This window comes from Cibotium barometz, chromosome 18 (genome assembly GCF_041138505.1).
Source record: "Cibotium barometz isolate CiBa-2024 chromosome 18, ASM4113850v1, whole genome shotgun sequence".
Lineage (NCBI taxonomy): Eukaryota > Viridiplantae > Streptophyta > Polypodiopsida > Cyatheales > Cibotiaceae > Cibotium > Cibotium barometz.
In genome coordinates this window covers 7,572,776-7,592,671 of record NC_141063.1, presented here as the reverse complement: position 1 = coordinate 7,592,671, position 19,896 = coordinate 7,572,776, and the positions used below count along the sequence as shown (strand labels likewise).

The window sequence follows — 19,896 nt, the reverse complement described above, 5'->3', positions numbered from 1 at the left end:
TGCCACTAATAATAACATGAGAGAGAGAGTCCTCGTTTTGTGTAAACTACTCCAAAGGAAAAAATTAGGGGCTGGCTAATTTTAGAGGAGTTTTTGATATTGTCGGACTATTTCACTAAAAACTTTTTTAAAAAATTACCTAAAATTTTCTAGTTTTTAGTGAGTTCTAGTAAAAAATACACTACATAAATACCATATAACATAGAAAATTTCAAAATTTCAAAGTTTCTACAGAAATACCATATAACATAGAAATTTCAGCGCTCTCCGGGCACAGTATCAAATGCCTTGCGAAAATCCACAAAGCAACAATAGAGTCGTTGCCTCCGTGCCTTGGCCTGATCAATCAGGCACCTCAATGTAAAAATGTGGTCGATGGTCGAGAAGGCTCGTCGGAAGCCTGCCTGGCCTGCTGCTCTCAATCCCCCATCCTCTACATGAGGACAACCTTAATCTATGTATTACTCCTTTATGTGCCAACACAAGCTTTTTCTCCATAGTCTAATTAAAATTGTGCCTATAATAACGTTTTAAGGCTCAAATTTCAACATTTTCACAATCTCTAGCCTAGCTTTAGTATGGCACCATGTGTAGATGACAAGCACACAATCTATACACGGCACCATAAGCACACAATCTATACACGGCACCATGTGTAAAGTTTCTAAAGTTTATAGGTTATATAGAAAAACATTTATCCAGGTGTCTTATATTTTACCCTGATCACTGAGTCTTAGTCTAACCCTCGGGGCCTGCACGGGAGATTAGTGTGTAAGTGCCGTGATTTGGTAGCGTGAGAGGACCTCTAGAATCACAATGGATCTGCGGCCCCTGCCTGCTAATAATTTCTTTAGTCTCGCCACCAATGATCACCAGCATCTCCTCCACATGCCTCAATTAGCCAAGCGTAGTAGCCTTTCCATAACTATGTCTGCAAATCAAAGCAATACTCCAGGAGAAGGGAGAGGTATGCAGCCCCTTATATATCAAGCTTATGAATTATTTGGGCTCTTAAACCCAGTTTTTAACCATTTTGTATTTGCGTTAATTGGATGCAGTTGTGACTTTGCTGGACTACGGGGCTGGGAACGTTTGCAGCATACGAAACGCAATTCAGCTTCAGGGCTATCACATCCACGATGTTAGTTTTTTTGTTTCCTTGCTCTTTTATTGAAAGCCTTTTTTTCTGTGGAAGATTTGCCCCAGTTGATTGAACTGAGGCCATTATTCCATCTTATTTGAACTTAATGTATAATCTTATTTGATTAAATAGATGGGTTTTCAAAGTGCATACCACTGGAGGGAGGTTGAGACGTTGGTTTGATGTAATCATATTTAAAAGCTTGTCCTTGTTTGATTAGAATGGGAGTCACTTTGGGAGCCTCCATTGTTTCCACGGTTGTGTGTGCTTGTGTGTGTGTGTGTGAGAGAGAGAGAGAGAGAGAGAGAGAGAGAGAGAGAGAGAGAGAGAGTTTATTAACGTCTTCAAAAGACCCAAAGGGTCTATGAGACCAAAATGATGTGTACATAGTGTCCATGCAAGGCAATGCCATGTCTAATCCCTGATCACGCATCTATTCCACCTTGTCTCCTTGCCTTCTTGCCCTATCCTTGAACACTTTCTTTGGTCTTCTTTTCTTGAGTATTGACTTTGGCACTCTCACTTCACCCCTTGGAGGATCATCCTCCCTTGGAACCGTTGCTTGCCATTCCTCTTGGGTCTTGTGGAACACCACCAACCAACCTCGTGGGAACTTCATCCATGTCATGTGTTACTCTCCTTGGACTATGCACCTTCATCTAGGACTGAATCATTGTTTAGCCTTGCCGAGCCTACTGCTCTGATACCAATGTCACATCCGAAAGCTCGAGGAGTCTTCTTTTAGCTTTGACACCCTCCAGGAACATGTAGATGCAACAGGCATAGAGAAGGTGGAGAGAAGAGAGAGAGAAAGAGAGCTGAGATTCGGTATTTTCATAATGTGCCCTTGAAAAGGATTGTTGACTTCTAGGAGTCCTAGTCTACCGACTTAGCTCCTATAGGACTGAATACCTAGCAATGCTCTTGGCTTAGCCTTTTATAGGCTCACAACGTGCAAGAGGAGAAGAAAACCACCCGACCTGTTGTCCAGTACATGTGTCGGCCAGCTACAGTAGTTAAAGTTGATAGCCTTCTAGCCTTTTTTTCTGGGGTTCACCTGCACACAATTGAGCTTGGCTCATGCTCTAAATTTTTGTTTATTCTGCTGCCTGTTAGGGATTAGCTCAAGGATCCGCATGTACATGTCATGCACATGACAATTTCAGCCATTGGGAGTGTGTACGAGAGTGAATATGGCTTGGAAACACTGTGGGAAGCTTGGAAAACGATCTAACAAGCATAGATATGGTGTAAGGAAGGAGAAAAGTGCAGAAAATACAACCATAGAGCTTCTTGAAGGAGGTGCTAACTTCAGGCAGAGAGGGAAAGTAAGTTGGGGTCTAAGCTAGGATTGACACATGGCTGGTTGCTCTCTTTGAATAAAGGGGATAAGGTCTGGGCGGTGGAGTGAGCTTTGTCCACTTGGGACATCAGTGAGTGTGAACACAAGGCTGGGCATAATATATAAGTGAGTTTTGGTCACCCAAAAAATGGGTTGAGTCATAGATTAGAACTAGATTAGGTATTGCTACCTTTTGATGCTAGCCATGGGCCAGCCAAGGCTTGTACACCTTTTTGTACTATAGAATATATGGAATACTGAGCTATCTCTCTCCTTCTCTCTATCTTCTGTATGCGTTTTGCATCAAGCATGTTCCAAGATGGTGTTTAGGGCTGAAAGAAGACTTTGAGAGCTTTCGCATGTGACATTGGTATCAGAGCATCAGGCTCAGCAAGGCTAAATGCTGATTCAGTCCCAGATGAAGGTGCACAGTCCAAGGAAAGGAAAACAAGACACGGAAGAAGTTCCCAGGAGGTTGGTTGGCGGTGTTCCACAACACCCAAGGGGAATGACAGTCTTGTGAGTCGGGTGCCAGTTGGGGCATGCCTAGAAAGGCTTTTAGGCAACGGTTCCAAGGGAGGATGATCTTCCAAGGTGTGGAGTGAGAGTGCTAGACTCAATAGTCAGGAAAAGAAGACTAGAGAAAGTGTTCAAGGAGAGTGCATGAAGGGAGAGGAGACATGATGGAACAGATGCATGGATCTTTAGCAGATTTGGAGACCGGGTAGGTTTTTACTATTTAGTGAAAAGGTTACCACGAAGGGAAGGACGATAGGTGTGGGACTTTGGGACAGACAATGGGATGATGAGAGTCATCCAAGAATAGAAGTTGGAATCCCCTCATCAAGTTTAACAGAGGGGGATGTCATGCGCAAGACATGTGCATGCTAATTCCTAGGACTAATCCTTGAAGGGCAACAAGATAAAGAACCAAATTAGGACCTGTTTTGGACCATATTTAGGAGCTGGTGCAGCTTGTATGAGTAGGGAACACCTTACTGGAGGAGTTAGGAGGCTGTTGGCCAATGCATGGAAAAGATGCTTTCATTGGCGGCCTTTTTGGATTTATTGTCCATGGACCTAGCCGACAACAGGTTGGCCAGTCCAGGAGGTGGTCCAGAGCCTATATAAGGCATCAATAGCTCATTGGGTAAATCATTCAGTTCTTTCATGGGCTGAGTCATAGATTAGAACTAGATTAGGTATTGCTACCTTTTGATGGCAGCCATGGGCTAGCCAAGACTTGTACACCTTTTTGTACTATAGAATATACTGAATACTCAGTTATCTCTCTCTCTTCTCTCTTCTCTCTTCTCTTTTGTATGCATTTTGCATTAAGCATGTTCCAGGATGGTGTTTAGGGCTGAAAGTAGACTCCGAGAGCTTCCGCATGCGACACAAATGGTGACACTAATGGAGGTTTTATGTGGGATGTGCTATGGTGGTATGGGATGCCAAAGTGTATTCTCATGTAGGATCTCCTGAGGCTTCGCAGGTTTCTTGTCTGGGACACTCTGTGATTTGGCATACTTAACCAATGGTAACTGTGAGGGGCAGTGTTGGTCTGTGAAGATAAGGAACTTTCATGGTTGTCTGAGCATGGCGTGTTACCCATAGGGTGATTCCTCACACACTCTCTTGTGATGGCCAAATAAAATTGATGCATCAAAATTGGACATGAGAGATTAGAAGTTTGGAACTTCTTGGTATTAGACTCAATGTCTAGACGAGTTGACGGTTGGACCGTTTGATACTCCAGGATGGATGCAGTTCCATGGGGTTATTTTGATTATAGTACTTGGGAGTCATGCGTATTTTTCACTAGTTGAATGGGGTTTAACCCATGGACATGTTAGTGGTGAATATGTTATAACCATTGTTCTTAAGGAACTCTGTTAGTGAGATTGCGTGGACCCCAATTGGGGGGCTGAAATGTATGCTGCATCAGGCTCTTTGAGGACATGGGACATACGTAGAAGTTGATGGGGAGTTTTATGCTTGCCCTAAAAGTTGTCACGGGCACAAGGTATTGCCATGTCTAATCCTTGATCATATACCTCATTAGGCAACAGTATTAGGTGCATTCAAGGAATCTTCATCACAAAGCATCAGGTCCGCAACAGTTCAGGAGTCAGCACACATATACCAGGTCGGCAGGAGTAGAACATTAGTCGGCAACATTGTGTGAGAGTCGGTAGCATTTATCAATATTTATGGTGGTGGTTTGTGGAAACCTTACATCGGGCCATTGTGATGGGAGCATGTCATGTCGGCGGAGAACCTACGGTTGGGTGGTGAATTGCTAGTCATAGTCCACCGTGGTCATGCGATGCGTATGACGATGTCGGGTCTATGAAACCACGTTAGGGTTGTGGTTCTAGGTCAGATAATCCTTGGACGTGGTCTGCGGAAACCTTACATCTGGCCCCTGTGATGGGAGGATGTCATGTCACGGAGAACCTCCTTGTCTCTGTATGGCGAGGGTCCTAATGCTCTGGGTCAGGGGCATCTGGCTCGTAGATGGATCGGAATCTCAAGCTAACAACTCCTTTGGGGCGTGGAGGCGGAGTGCGGGTATGGGTGGTGAGCTCTGAAGTTAGAGCAAAGGCGTTGATATGTTTGGTGGACTTTAATGTGAATGTGTATCACAAAGAAATTTGTGATGGTTCTCTGGGAGGTGTCATGTTGGGGCTGGGCCTGAAGTCGGAGCAGAGGCACTGGTATGGGTGGTGGACTCTGATGTGGATGTGTGTAGCACGAAGAAATTTGTGATGGCTGTCTTGGAGGTGTCTTGTCGGGGCTGGGTCTGTCCCTGAACATGCTGCCTCAACACTACATATCTGTGTTGTCTGAGCTCCATCAAGTACATGCCCAGGCCCCGAATCCCTCTCGGAAAAGGCAGTATAATCTCCCCCGTATCTCGTAGTAAGCGGGACAGCTAAACATATAATGGGCTTCATCCTCTACCGCTTCCGTGGTGCATTCTCTGCATGAGAGAGAGAGAGAGAGAGAGAGAGAGAGAGTATGCAATTTGTACAAAGAGAACTGGAGAGCATCCCCTAAATGCTGTTGCAGGAAAGAGCTTGCTTGAATTGCTTATTATTGCTGCTGTTGTTATTTTTATTTTTTGTCCAGGTAAAGCAACCTGAGGATATTATGAGAGCAGAACGCTTGATATTTCCAGGTGTAGGGGCATTTGGTGCTGCTATGGATTCTCTAACTAAGCAAGGGTATACTCTCTCTAAAAAAATGCAATGGCAGGCTGCATCATGAAAGCTATGACAGGAATGATGATCTGAGCTCTCTGTTTTTTTAGTTTTTACTTTTTTTGGTCCAATAAAGTGTCTGCTGGCAGGTGGGCTGAAGCTTTGTGTGACTATATAAGGCAAGATAGGCCATTTTTGGGTATCTGTCTCGGTATGCAACTTCTGTTCGAATGCAGTGAGGAGAAAGGGAATGGTAATAACATTTCCTATATGGTGTTTTTGGTTATATGGTGCAGTTCTGCACGTAAAACTTGCTGCCCATATGCAAAATTTGGCTTCTTGGTGTTTTGCAGTGAAAGGTCTTGGCCTCATTTCTGGAGTTGTTGGACGTTTTGATTCCTCTCAAGGGCTCAAAGTGCCTCACATTGGCTGGAATCGACTGAATGTAAAGAAGGCCTCTAATCTTTTGAAGGGCATCAACGGACAGCATGTGTATTTTGTGCATTCTTACCGAGCCATGCCTGTAAGCTCAGTCCCACTGTTTTTTATAGAATGTGTTGTGTCAAGATTCAAGAAGCTTGCATGTTAGCTTGAATGTTATACTCACTTATATACTGTTTTTTTATCACCTCAAATAAGATCAGTCCACAGCCAACAAAGACTGGTTGCTTGCCACTTGCAACTATGATGGGGAGTTCATTGCTGCTGTGAAGAAAGGAAACGTTCATGCAGTCCAATTCCACCCTGAGAAAAGCGGAGGTAATGGCAAAACATTGCGTGTTACTAGAAAACTCAAAGATCTTCTTGATTTTCAGTACATTAGGTTACAGGAGACACCTAGTATTTCTTGTAGTGTTCATTGTGTCAACCATCAATGCAGGGCATTATTGTGTTGCTGCTTTTAACTTACAAAGTTGGGGGAAACTGCCGAAACTCGGGCTGCCAGGCTGAAACGTCTGCTTCAGGGGCTTCCTTGGCCGGAAAGGCATTTTGGCTATGTTTCAGCAGTTTGCCATCTTCAAAATTGCCATATTGACCGTGTCCTTGTTGTTTTGGCAGTTTTCTCAACAACTATTGGCATTTCCCCTCTGCACCCCCCATTTTAGTTCATGTATAGGTCAACTGACCTACATTTTTAAATATCTCCTCATGCACCTTCCATTTTCTCCCGAATCCCAAGACGTGGCTGCCAAACACTCATTTCTCATTTAAACATGAGGACGTGGAGATAGCTACTTCATATGTTCATTGTCTATCTACGGATTACCTTCACGAGTCCTATCTTCACCATGGTCTTGGCTGCAGAAGCCCGCCTAGCTTGAGGATAGCTGCATTGGCCTGTTTGAAGAGACAATGCTTGTAGGAACCTAGCACGAAGAGTTGGTTGTTTGACACATTGGTGAGGCCAGCTATGATGTATGGGGCTCCATTTTGGGGAGGTGATTTGGGACAGCAGGATGGCGGGAGGATAGAGAGAGTGGAGATGATAATGTTTTCACGCATGATCAGGAGTAAGCCCTCTACACCACATGAGATAGTCTTGGCTGAGTTTGGCGCAGCACGGCTGGCTATTGATGCCTTCTTGCAGACAATCACCTACAATTTCCATTTGAACGCATTGGATAGAGATCGTGTCACCATTTGGTCCCTTCACCAGCTTTGATCAGTGTTCTGGGGGAGCCCACACAGAACGGAACCAAGGTGAGAATGGGGGTTTTTGCACAGCAGTAGGAGTAAGCTGAAGCATTCATTGGCATTGATAGGTCTGAAAGATGGTCACAAAGCATGGGCATCATGGGATTTTAATCATTTATGTGACTCATAAGGTTTACGAGTCAATGTGTTTAGACGTCATTAAAGTTGGCCGGACATATTTTTATTTGGGCATGAATTCATGGATAAAAGAGGGTGCCTATGGCTGAGGGCCAAGTTCTATCATTTATAGAAGCATTGGTTAAAGAAAGCCAAAAAGGGTATATTTTTAGGAACCAAGGCCACTTTTGGCAAAAAGGAAAAGCATGGACCATTATATTTAGAGCTGGTCGACTCAATAGGGGAGGGGTGGGGCTGAATCATTAAACGCATGAGGAAGGGGCTGCTCTTGGGGATGCACACAGGCCCGCAGCAGCTAATGTTCTCTTTCTCTCTTCTAACCTCCTCCAAGCTGGTCATACAACAGACCGTACAGTGTGAGGGCAAAAGGACGAGATGTACGAGAGATTAGAGCAAAACAACATAGCATGAAATGGGTGAGTGAGTCTATATATAATGGTGAGTGAAAATATGTACAATAGTTCCTCTGATGTGAGGAGACTTTGTGAAGAAGACTGGTGCAGAAGCAAAGACGATGTCGGAGCTAGCACGGTTGGTGACGAAGGCTCGTGTCGATGTGAGGCAAAGGCACTTTGTGAGGTGGTTGGTGTCGAAGGCTTGCGTCAGTGTATGCAGAGGCACTTCGAGGTGGTGGTGGGCAGCGGAAGGTGAAGTGATGGAGACTCTAGTGACAAGGGTGCTACGGTACTTGAGGGGTTATGAGGAGCAGAGAGGGCTGCCGTCCCGAGTGGTGGTGCAGGCTCTGGTGACGAGGGTGTTGCAATACCTGAGTGGTGGTGAGGAGATAAGCAGAGAGGGTTGCCGTCCCGAGTGGTGCAAGTGGTGCAAGCTCTGGTGACAAGGGTGCTGCAATACCTGAGTGGTAGAGAGAAGCAGAGAGGACTGCCATCCTGATGATGTGAGATGGTGAGTAGAGAGGGCTGCTGTCCCAAGGTAAACTGTGGAAGAAAAACAATGTACTCGCTGCTGTCCCAAGGTAAACTGTGGAAGAAAAACAATGTACTGTAGCTGAGAGTGGGCTGCTGTCCTAAGATATGTACTGATGATAAAACGTTGAGATGCTGTACTGTAGCAGAGAGTGGGCTGCTGTCCCAAGGTGTGAACTGAAGATAAAACGCTGATGTGCTGGACTGTAGTGGAGAGGGCTACTGTCCCATGAGCTGAGGTAAAAACGCTGGTGTGTTCTCTGTAGCAGAGAGGGCTGCTATCCCATAAGCTGAGGTAAAACGCTGATTATATGTTGATGTAAACGCTGATGATATGCTGAGATGATATGTAGCAGAGAGGGCTGCTGTCCCAGTGATGTACTGGTGTAAAACGCACACCAGATGATGAAGATGATGAAGCAGATGTAGTGAAGGCGCCTGCAGCAGTAGCAACAGCATCAGATGATGATGTGGTACCGGATGTGTGCAATGATGTGGTACAAAATGCTGAATGGTCAAGCTAATCTATATATAGTAAGGGGGGCTGCTGGTTAGCCCAGCATGCTAGGGTCCCACACTAACAACATGGCAGAAGGAATGTATCCCCCTCTGGTAGCAAAGTCTGATAAAGTCAGAGGGGGAGATTGTGATGGCAAAGGTGATGAAGGTGAGTAGATGTACATGAGTTGATCGTCTCCCAATGAAAGATCCTGAATGGGGCTCTCCTCCGAGTAAGAAGTCCCATTCCCTGTGGTCCATATCGGAGTTTGGAGAATCAACTTTTGGTGAGAAAAATTGGTCCTCCGGGAATGTGGGTAGACGATCCATGTTACCTGCTCTCGAGGTCTTCAATCCTTTTGCTCACGATAGCTCTGATACCATGTGAGGGCAAAAGGATGAGATGTACAAGAGATCAGAGCAAAACAACATAGCATGAAATGGGTGAATGAGTCCTACATATAATGGTGAGTGACCTCTAATGTGAGGAGACTCTGTGAAGAAGACCGGTGTAGAAGCAAAGATGATGTCGGAGCTGCAGCACGGTGAGGGACGAAGGCTTGCGTCGATGTGAGGCAAAGGCACTCCGTGAGGTGGTCGGTGTCGAAGGCTTGCGTCAGTGTATGCAGAGGCTGAAACCGGCCTTCAGAAATCTGATGGGCAGTGAAACAAACACTCGCACACAAAACACTTCATCACCCATACTGTTTCCATGACAGATCATAGTTGTTTCTCGTACCGGTATTCGTATCGTACGGTTCGTACGGCACGATACCGTACAATATCGTACGGTACGGTTTTTTTTCTTTTTTTTTTTTCAAATTTTTTTTTTGAAAAAAAAAATCCAAATGCTTAAAAAAAATATAGAAACGCTGCATAACGAAGATCCCAAATGCTCGCAATACTTCGCAACTTTCGTGTCCACTCAGTATTCCATATGGGGTTGTTGAGAGACCTAAAAAATCTGGCGAGGTAGACTGGTAGTGTACACTTGATTGGTAGGATGAGAGAATCTTGCTACATCACTTGGAGATCCCTGGTATAGGTAGGCTAGACAGTTAGATTCTCAAGTTATGTACGAGGGAGAAGATTTGGACATGGCTATTTTGATCTAGAGAGGAGTCCCTAAACCTATCACCCTAGATGCATTGCTCGTATTTGTGCAAGGACGGTCCCTTAGTCGTAAACGCTACATTGGGAGACCTTTGGTATTGCATTACCCATCCAGGTTCTTTTTTGGAGACAATCGAGAGATCCAATTGGGAGAGACACATATCCATGTTCTGGTTCCTCGAGCACTGTAGACTCCTCCCTTCCCAACCTTCCCTCACATTCAAGCTTGAAGCTCCATAGGTTGTAAGTGTAAAAAATAAAAACCGTATTTTATCGTACGGTATCCAAAAATTTCATATCGTACCAAAAATTCCCGTACGGTATCGTATTATCGGACCGTGACAACTATGTGACAGATAAATCCACATATGCACCATCCAATCACGGTGCCAAAAACCTAGAGAGAGAAAGATAGAGGACGTGTCAAGCAATCCTTGAATACACATAGATCCAAGTCGAAGAGCAACACACATCTCTTCCAAGAACTTCATCCTGTGCATATGTAGCTTGATCCTCTGCATCCTAATCTCGTAAACAAAACCTGCTGGCGAAGAGAGAGAGAGAGAGAGAGAGAGAGAGAGAGAGAGAGAGAGAGAGAGAGACCCCTTGGTTGTTAGCCCCTTGGTGCCTCCTTCAGCTCACCTTCTTCAAGAGAGAGAGAGAGAGACCCGCGCTGACTGCTTCCACACATGCAGCCACCTAGCGTAGAGGGCCTCCCATCTGACACCTGTCTGGCTGCTCGATTGGTTGCAGAGAAACTCCTGCCTGACGCCTGCCTTGCTGGTTGCCCGCTTGGCTGCCCCATGTGATGGGAGCAAGGAGCGGAAGCAAGAGGGAGAGGGAGAAGGGTGAATGAGCAAAAGAGAGAGCACGAGTTTTGTGGGAAGCAAAAGTCTTAGAGTGTGACTTCCCTTATTGCCTTTTATACAAAGAACAGATAAGGTGATGACATGGCATTATAAGTACCACTTATACAAGGGATAGCACATTGTGCCTTTATCCCCAACAATCTCCCACTTAAAGGCAATGTGCCCAAAAAAGAGAGGAAGAAGTGTACATAAAAACATATACACAAAATACAAGAGAATCTCAACATGAGAAACTCAGCCAACACCCATGTGTACTGTGCAATGTGCAAAACCACGAAGGCGGAAGTCAACCAAACTTGGCAGACAGTGTCCCTTCAAGTAGGCAACCACTTTTATGATGTCAAATCAGCAGTAGAATGTGCGAAATCCACAGATCTGCAACTTGCCCTGTGGCTGGAAACTGAAAAACAGCAAGAACTTCGCAACGGGCAGGCAAAATCCAACCAAACTTGGCAGGATTCCTCTACAGGTGTAGGCGACCAGATTTAGTGCAAAAAACTAGAGGAAAACCCCCAAAATGACAGGCGAAATTCAGCTCCTGTGTGGCTGAAAAAATGTCGCCCAGCTTAAACTGCACCAAATCTAACGAAAAATGATGCAAATGCAGTCGCCCTGCTGCAGGAGGTGTAGCAATACCAAGAGCTCCAACTGGAAAGTGTCCTTGACCACTTTCTCACTGTATTTCGCTTGCTACAGCCCAAAAAACAGTCAAAAAATGCTGAAAAACAGCAAGTACACTCACCCAAAAGGTGTCTCCAGCTAGGAGCATGAGAATAGAAGTGATTCCCGCGATGAAACTCCACGAAACAGCTGGGGGCAGCGAGGGAGAGTGGCTGGACTGTGTGGGCAGCAAGAACAAGTGACTTCCCGTGATGGAAAGGTCACACAGTGCGAGGGGAGGCTAGGGAACGAGGAGGAGCTGGTGGGTAGGGAGGCTCTGATACCAATTGATGGGAGCAAGGAGCGGAAGCAAGAGGGAGAGGGAGAAGGGTGAATGAGCAAAAGAGAGAGCACAAGTTTTGTGGGAAGCAAAAGTCTTAGAGTGTGACTTCCCTTATTGCCTTTTATACAAAGAATAGATAAGGTGATGACATGGCATTATAAGTACCACTTATACAAGGGATAGCACATTGTGCCTTTATCCCCAACACCATGCTGCCCATTGCTACCCGGCTGTAGTCCATACGCAGCAACAGTAGCACGTGGCGGCAGAAGCAGCAGCAGCAGAGCAGCACGTGGCAGTGGCAGAAGCAGCAGTAGTTGCACTTGGCGGCAGCAGTAGTTGCACAACAACAGTAGCAATAGCAACCCCATGCGCAGCAGCAGTTGCACCTGGCGGCAACAGCGCCCAACGACGGTAGCAGCAGCAGCACCATGTGCAACAGCGCCCATGCGTAAACCATCCGGCCACCCCCCCACACGGTGACCTTCCTCTTCAGCTCGCCACCCTTCTCCTTTTAAAGAGGCGATGCGTTTTTTTCTCAAAAACGCCAAAAGCAAAGGTTTTAGACTTTTGCTGCTTGTTCTCAAGGAATAAGCAAGAGTTGTTTGTCACTTTGACGTGACAGTATGGCCTTATTGTCCAGGATGATTGTTTCATCACCCAGATGCACTGGAGGGGCATTGCTTTGGTCATATGGGGAATCTTTCTTCATTGGATGCTTACTGTGTTATTGAGTGCAATCGAGGACGCTTGCTATTTTTCAAGAGGGGGGTAATGTTACGAACCTGTGTTTTTCCCTCTGGACAACAAGCAGGTGGGCACGGGCATGGGCACGGGATGGATAGTGTGAACAGGCATCAGTTGGATATGAAAAGGAAACCCATATATGGTGGCCAGCCCAAGTGTGAAAGGGGACAAAAAGGGATTTTATTGTTTATAAGGTTTAATAACCTTTGAGGCTTAAAAATATTATTAATTATCGGAGGCATGTGTTTTTAATCTTGCTTTTGGCGTTTTTGAGAAAAGCGAATCGCCTCTTTAAATAGGCGAAGGGTGGTGCATGGAGTATGGCGGGCATCCCCTGGAGAGGCGGTCGCCATGTGGTCTACAGAGATTTTCGGGTGCTGTGACCCAGGGCTACAACTGGCCGCTGCTGCTGCATGGTCTACAGGCGGCGGCTGCGCATGGTCTACAGGTGGTGAGGCTGCTGCGTACATGTGGTACAGGTAGGCAGGCGGCTGCGCCTATGGGTTGCAGCCAGCAAAGGGGCACCAGGCGGCTGGGCTACAACCAACAACGGGCAGCAAGCAACAAGCAGCCAGGCGGGCAGATTGCAGGCGAAACAGGGGGGGGGGGGGGGGGGGGGGAGGCGCTGCTGGACAGAGGCTGCCAACCACTGTATAACCCCTCTCTCTTTCATCATAAGGGCCCGGTGTGTTTTTCTCTTCTGTGTGCCATGGAAGTACGAGAGACTCAAACACAGGAGAACAAGCTACGGATACATAGGACGATGTTCATGGGAGAGATGGTGTGATTTCTCTTCGTGATGAACCTATATGTGTTCAGGGATTTGCTTACAGGTTCTCTATTTTTCTCTCGCTTGGTGCTATGGAAAACAACCTTGGTTTTTGGCACCGTGATTGGATGGTGCATCTGTGGGTTTATCTGTCATGGAAACAAGACATTGGTTTTTCGAGAGGAAACAGGACTTTGGTATCGTGGAAATAGGTCTATGGTTTATGGGATACAGGTCTATGGTTTATCAGATACAGGTCTTTGGTTTCATGTGGAAAGCATGTCTTTGGAGTCATGTGGACAGGTTCTAGTTTTCTGGAGGTTACATGCAAGCTGTGACTATAGGAAGGAGTCAGGACATATGGTTTGGTACAGCCCTACTGCTGTTTGGGAAGGGGTTGTGGGATCCATGATAGAGATGGAGAAGATCTTTTCAAGCAGGGAGGTGTTATACAGGTGTGCCTTCTCTATGGAATGCTTTGTTGTGATAACGAGAGTTCTTATTTGGAAGTCCTGGTTGAAAGCCATAAAGGATCCTATTGATATAGGATTCGACAAGTTGTACTTTGTACTCAAATTTTGTTCAAGTAAAGAAATACCGCAAGGGGCACCACTGCGTTTTGGGGCCAATCGGTGTCCTTGTACTATTTGCAGGAGCACTCTAGCTCCCCTGTTTGTTTTACGTTTCCAGGTTCCCATGGGTGATGAAGTGTTTTGTGTGCGAGTGTTTGTTTCACCGCCTGTTAGATTTCTGAAGGTGTGGTCGACACATTTAATTCTATGGCTGGAACTAGTGCGGAGAGGAAGGATTTATCTTCGGAAGAGGACGACTACTACTTCGATGAAGACGAGGAAAGTAAGCAAGAAATACCTTCCGATATGCCAGAACTTGAAGATGATGATGCCACCCATGAACCAAAGATGCAGAGTTTGATGGAGGAATTAATGGAACTAGCGAAGGACTCACGTTTTCCATGAAACTTCAAAGCTGATTCCAAACCACGGAGGCAGGGGTCTGAGAAGAAAGCTAAGCCTCAACATTCGGCTCCCATCCACCCAAATTTTCAGCCATACCCCGATTCTTCTTCTTCTTTTCCCCCACCTATCCATGGAAACCCTTTCAATACTTCTCATCTTGGTTACTTTGGCGGAGGCTCTATCTTTCATTCCATGACGGGTGTACCCAACATGGGCATGACTGGGAGCTATGGTATGCAACCAGGTATGCATGGAGGTATGTATGGAGGTATGCCAGGAGGTATGTATGGAACTTATGGTGGCGGTGGTGTAAGTGCTTTTGGTATGCCTGGTATGGGAAGTGGTATGATGGGCAGAGGGTGGTGCTGTAGTAAAGTATGATACTTTTAGTGGTGCAAAGGATCGTTTGAAGGCTCTCACCTTCATTCAATAGTTTGATGCGGCATTTTTTGGTGGTAACTTCACAGAGGCATCTAAGGTACGAAAGGCAGCTTCTTTTCTAAAGGGTAACGCTCTTCAATGGTGGTCAACACTTCTTCATCAAGGAATAGCACCTAGCACTTGGGTGGAGTTCAAGCAAATCTTCTCTTCCTTATGGTTGACACCGACTTTTGAGGTGGATGTTATGACAGCTTGGCATCGACTAGATTCCAGAGATTGTAACAATCTGGAAGAATATAACAAGAAATTTTGGGATGCTCTGCTACCGGTCACATCCTTTAGGCTCGTGTCACTGGTTGAGTAGATAGAGACTTATTGCCTTGGATTACCCAAGGAGCTTCGAGATTATTGCATCAAAACAAAGGTCATTAATATGACATAGATGATAGAAAATGCTCAGACTGGATATGCCATGCTTACTGGTCAGATGTCAGGATTCAAGGATCAACGTCTCTTCTCCAAGAAAGCATCAAAGGAGTTGAAAGAGACCAAAAACACTGAACCACGAGAGAAGGGGCAATCCAAGAAGAGAAAATTTCAGCCCTTACCTCAAAGGACAGATGAAGAAAGGAAAGAGCTTATAGCTGGTAACAAATGTTTCTCTTGTGGAGAAGCAGGGCATCGGTACTATAGGTGTCCGAAGAGAGCACCTAAAAACGCAGATGATTCACTGGAAGAGCCTAAAGTAAAGAAACAGAAACCGTCTGCTGGACTAGTACCTGACTTGATAGGGATGAAGCAAGGGGATGCATCTTTAGAGTTATGCAGAGCATGGGGAAGACTACGAGATCAGGAGGTCTTGATCTTTTTCGATCCTGGGGCTCGTGCAAACTTTATCACCCTCGAGCTTGCAACAAAGTTGGGCATCAAATCACAGGAGATGGGTGTGTTGCATGAGGCTACTTTGGCTTGTCCCGGACATTCGGTTGAGGTAAACACTGATCATAGGGAAACTGCGTCTCAGTGTGTGCAGACTTACACGGACAGAGAGGATAATTTCTTCATTATGCCGTTGGAGGGTTGTGATGTTTTGTTGGGTATGCCTTGGTGCCATAAGGTTAAAGCGGTAGTAGATACTTTCAACAAGAAAATCTCTCTCACTAATAAGAATAAGGAACACACTCTTGATGTAAAGCTTAAAGGGGAAGGCTTGTATAAGCTGGACAGCTATGACAAGCGTACTTATGATGCAAATACAGTGGCTGCCCACACTCCTGCTATGCATGATGGAGAGCTATGGCGTGCTCGTTTTGGGCATGTAAATTTTCGGAGTTTGATGCTTTTGCAGAAGCATCATATGGTTGATAATATGCCGTCTCTTGAGTCTCCACCAAGACATGTATGTGAGGGGTGTTTTTTTGGGAAAGATGCAACGAAAACCATTCCCCAAAGATGGAGCTGTTAGAGCTGAAAGTAAATTACAGCTCATACATAGTGATGTATGTGGTCTAATGCGAACACCATCCATAGGGGGGACATCTTTACTTCGTCACATTCATTGATGACTACTCCAGGTTTGCTTGGGTTTACCCTTTGAAAGCGAAAGCAGAGGTGTTTGCATGCTTTCGAGACTTTGTAGCAATGGCTGAAAATATGCGTGGATGTAAAGTCCAAACACTCCGCTCAGATAGAGGTGGAGAATCATAGTCACAGGGGACGGAGGGGACGGAGGCTAGGAACGCCGGGATGGCGAAACGGGACGGCGTAGGGACGGGGACGGACGGACGTCCCCCGCCGCTGGACATTTCTCACAGGGGACGGTGGTCGGGGACGGCAGAGAGCCGTTGTGCCTGCCGTTGCTGCCGTTTTTGGCTGTTGCGCCTGCCTGCCCGTTTCTAGCCGTTTATGGCTGTTGGGCCTTGGCTCTTTGAGGCTTGGCCCTCTCTCTCTCTCTTGCCCTTGAGGCTTTCCTCTTTCTCTCTTGCCTATCTATATAAGAACAAGCCTCTACAAGGCTACAAGCACACACAAGTTCACAACTCTCTCAAGCTTTCAAGGCTCAAGCTTCTTGAATCTTCTCTCTTCCAACTTCCAAGTTCCAAGCTCTAGGGCCTAGGCTCTCACCTCTCCCTCAAGCCTCTTGAGTCTTGACTCTTCCAACTTCCAAGCCTCTAGGCTCTCTCTCTCTCTCTCTCTCTCTCTCTCTCTCTCTCATTCCTTAAGGCTCAAGAGTCAAGCCATCTTCAACCATGGCATCCTCCTCACGTGCCGGGGCTTCTCGTAGAAGGACAACGGGATGGACATGGTGGGAGGAGGTTAACTACACCACATCCGTTCATGGAGGCGGGTCTCGGCCATGGGTATGCAAGCTTTGCCCGTACCGGCAAACGGGTGGTGCCGACAAAGTGCGAGCCCACCTCTTGCATGAGAGTGGGCATGAGGTGAGGTTTTGCATGAATGTCACGCCCGAGAAGAGACGGGAACTTCTTGACAAGCTTAGCGTCTACGAAGCGGTTGAAGCGACAAGAAGGACACCGTGAGTGGCCGTGGATCCCGCGACGATGGGGAGAGGAACTCAAGCCTCTATTGGGAACAGGAACAAAAGGTATGGCATTGCTATTTGTTGACAACACACATGCTGCACGACAGGAACGCCAGCCTATGGAAGGAGTTAGAAGAGGCCAATGCACACACACAAAGTGTGAAAGATACTTTGGTGGCAGCAGAGGAAACTCATAAAGAAGTAATCATAAAGAGTTTACAGGCTGCAGAATAACAGGAAACAAGATACAGCGCATTGGAGAGCAATAACTTGGTTTTGAGTCAAACCATTGTACAAAAAATAAATGAGAATGCTGACTTGAATGTAAGGCTGGAGCAAGCAAAGGAGCGGATACAAAAGGAGATAGCTCACACACAGAGCCTAACAACTAGGCATGCCAAGGAAATCCAAGAGTACCATGTGGTGGATCGGGATCATGCACACCATCACCTTCACCATCAAGTCGGAATGTTACTCCATCCACGACACCGGCACCCTCCATCTCCACGGCCTCTCAATCATTACGTGGCCCACGGCGACAATCTACACTTGGGGAGAATTGGAACCCCAAGTTGAAGGAGGAGGTGGATATGGCGGTGGCCCGCTTCTTCTTCCACGACCACATTGCCTTTCAAGCGGCTAGGTAAGTGCAATCGATCATTGCCTTTCAAGCGGCCACATTGCCTTTCAAGCGGCTAGGTAAGTGCAATCGATCATTGCCAATTCATCATTCATGTTTTCATCATCCTAGTCCCCTTCTCATTAGTAAATTACTTTCTTGAATAGGTCAGAATACTTCAAGGTCATGGTTAAGAAGATTGGGGAGTATGGCTCAACCTATACGCCCCCCCTCATCCGAGAGCTTGCGCACTACATTGCTCGACAAGGAGAAGCGCATTGTAGAGCAAGCGGCCGACAACACAAAGCGGCAATGGGAGAGGAACGGAGTCTCCCTCATTGTGGATGGATGGAGTGACACCCGCAAGAGGAGTATTCACGGCATGGCTGCATATTCCCGCGGAGAGATGTACTTCATCTCATCTCATGATGCATCCGGCACTGGGAAGAGCGCGGATGTGCTTGCGCGGCGGAGTGGGCTACCACCATGGAGATCGTTGGCCCCGAGCATGTAGTGGGCTTTGTTACGGATGGGGAGCCTTTCAATAGGGCGGCTGGAGCTATTCTCCAAGGTATGTATGGACATGTCATGGTGTCCTTTTGTATGGCTCATTGCCTAAACAACCTCCTCAAGGACATCGGGGCATTACCATGGATCAGCCCGCTCATTGAGGAGGCCAACACCATCGTCTCCTTTGTCCTCAACCACCAGAGACTTTGGCATGAGTTCAACAAGAGGTCCTGTCTCTCTCTCCCCTCAAATATTCCGACACCCGGTTTGCCTACAACTTTCTCATGTTGGGCCGGTTGAAGGATTGTAGCGGTGCTTTGAGGGGGCTTTTCCTTAGCGACGAGTTTGTCGCCATGCAAGAGTCCCATACAAACACTGGCCAAGAGTGTAGGCTACGGGCGGATGACGCCTCTTGGTGGGAGCGTGTGAAGACCACAGATGCTATGGTGAGGCCCATAGTCCACCTATTGAGGATTGTAGACGCTATGCAACCATGCATAGGCAAGGTCTACGAGGCCACGGATCGCATGATAGAGAAGTTGAAAGACTTCGTGCCTGACGAAGACAGATACGAGGAGATCCATGCCTTGTGTCTAGGAAGGTGGAATTCCTACTACTCTCCATTGCATGCAGCAGCTTATGTGGTGGACCCAAAATTCCAAGGCAACAAGTAGGAGAGCGACCGGGAGGTGAGCGCTGGATGGAGGATCATCTTGGATCGTCTTGTGCCTGATGCATCGGTTAGGCGCAAGATCAGGGACCAGCTTTCGATGTACAGGTCATTTCATGGCTCCTATGGCTGTCATGATGCACAGGTTGACCGCTCCAAAGTTGGTGCTGCTCTATGGTGGGAGGACTTTGGTTCAGATGGACCGGAGCTGGAGTAGCTTGCCATCCGCATACTTAGCCAGGCCGTCAGCTCCTCTTGCTTGGAGCAACTTTGGAGTACCTACAGCCACATTGCCTCTAGGAAGAGGAACCGACTCGGGGTAGAGCGTGCCAATGACCTTGTCTTCGTCAGCGCGAACTTGTGAATGCTTTGCAAAGAGCGTGACCAAGAAGGCAGATTCCTTCACCGAGTGGGAGATGAGTCAACAAGAAGAGCAACAAGAGGATGAGGTGAAGGAGTAGCATGCCAGTGAGGATGAGACTGAGGATGAGCTTGATGCTTCTTTGGCACAAGCTACTCATGACCATGAGGCGAGCACTTCACGTGGATGATCATTCATGGATCATGATTCATGGGCCTTACTACTTAGCTCTAGCCTCTAGCCTCTAGTCTTCAGCACTTTCTTGTCATTGACTCATTTGAGTCCGTCCATGTATTTTGTCTCCTTAAGACTTAGTCCTGACTCTTGAGTCCTGACTCTTGAGTCATGACTCATTTTGTATCGACTTAATTATTAATATGACTCAAAAGCTTACCATTTTAGTGTAAATTTGTGCTCATTTTGATGTACTTCCAAAGTAGAATAAGTGT

The 19,896-nt window shown here is 46.5% G+C and overlaps 1 protein-coding gene across 3 annotated transcripts in view; it reads left to right on the top strand.

Annotated features, from left to right (window-relative positions):
- Nucleotides 1-549: 549 nt before the first annotated feature.
- AT-HF (HIS HF) overlaps nt 550-19,896 on the top strand; it is a 117,583-nt gene continuing 98,236 nt past the window's right edge. For 2 of the 3 annotated variants that reach the window (XM_086812035.1, XM_086812033.1), the window contains exons 1-6: nt 550-967; nt 1,059-1,141; nt 5,619-5,713; nt 5,839-5,942; nt 6,043-6,212; nt 6,334-6,448. In XM_086812035.1, the coding sequence (XP_086668161.1) occupies nt 817-967; nt 1,059-1,141; nt 5,619-5,713; nt 5,839-5,942; nt 6,043-6,212; nt 6,334-6,448 (718 nt within the window). In that variant the 5' untranslated portion in view covers nt 550-816. The remainder of the gene's footprint in view (nt 968-1,058; nt 1,142-5,618; nt 5,714-5,838; nt 5,943-6,042; nt 6,213-6,333; nt 6,449-19,896) is intronic. The other variant, XM_086812034.1, reaches the window with a different exon arrangement.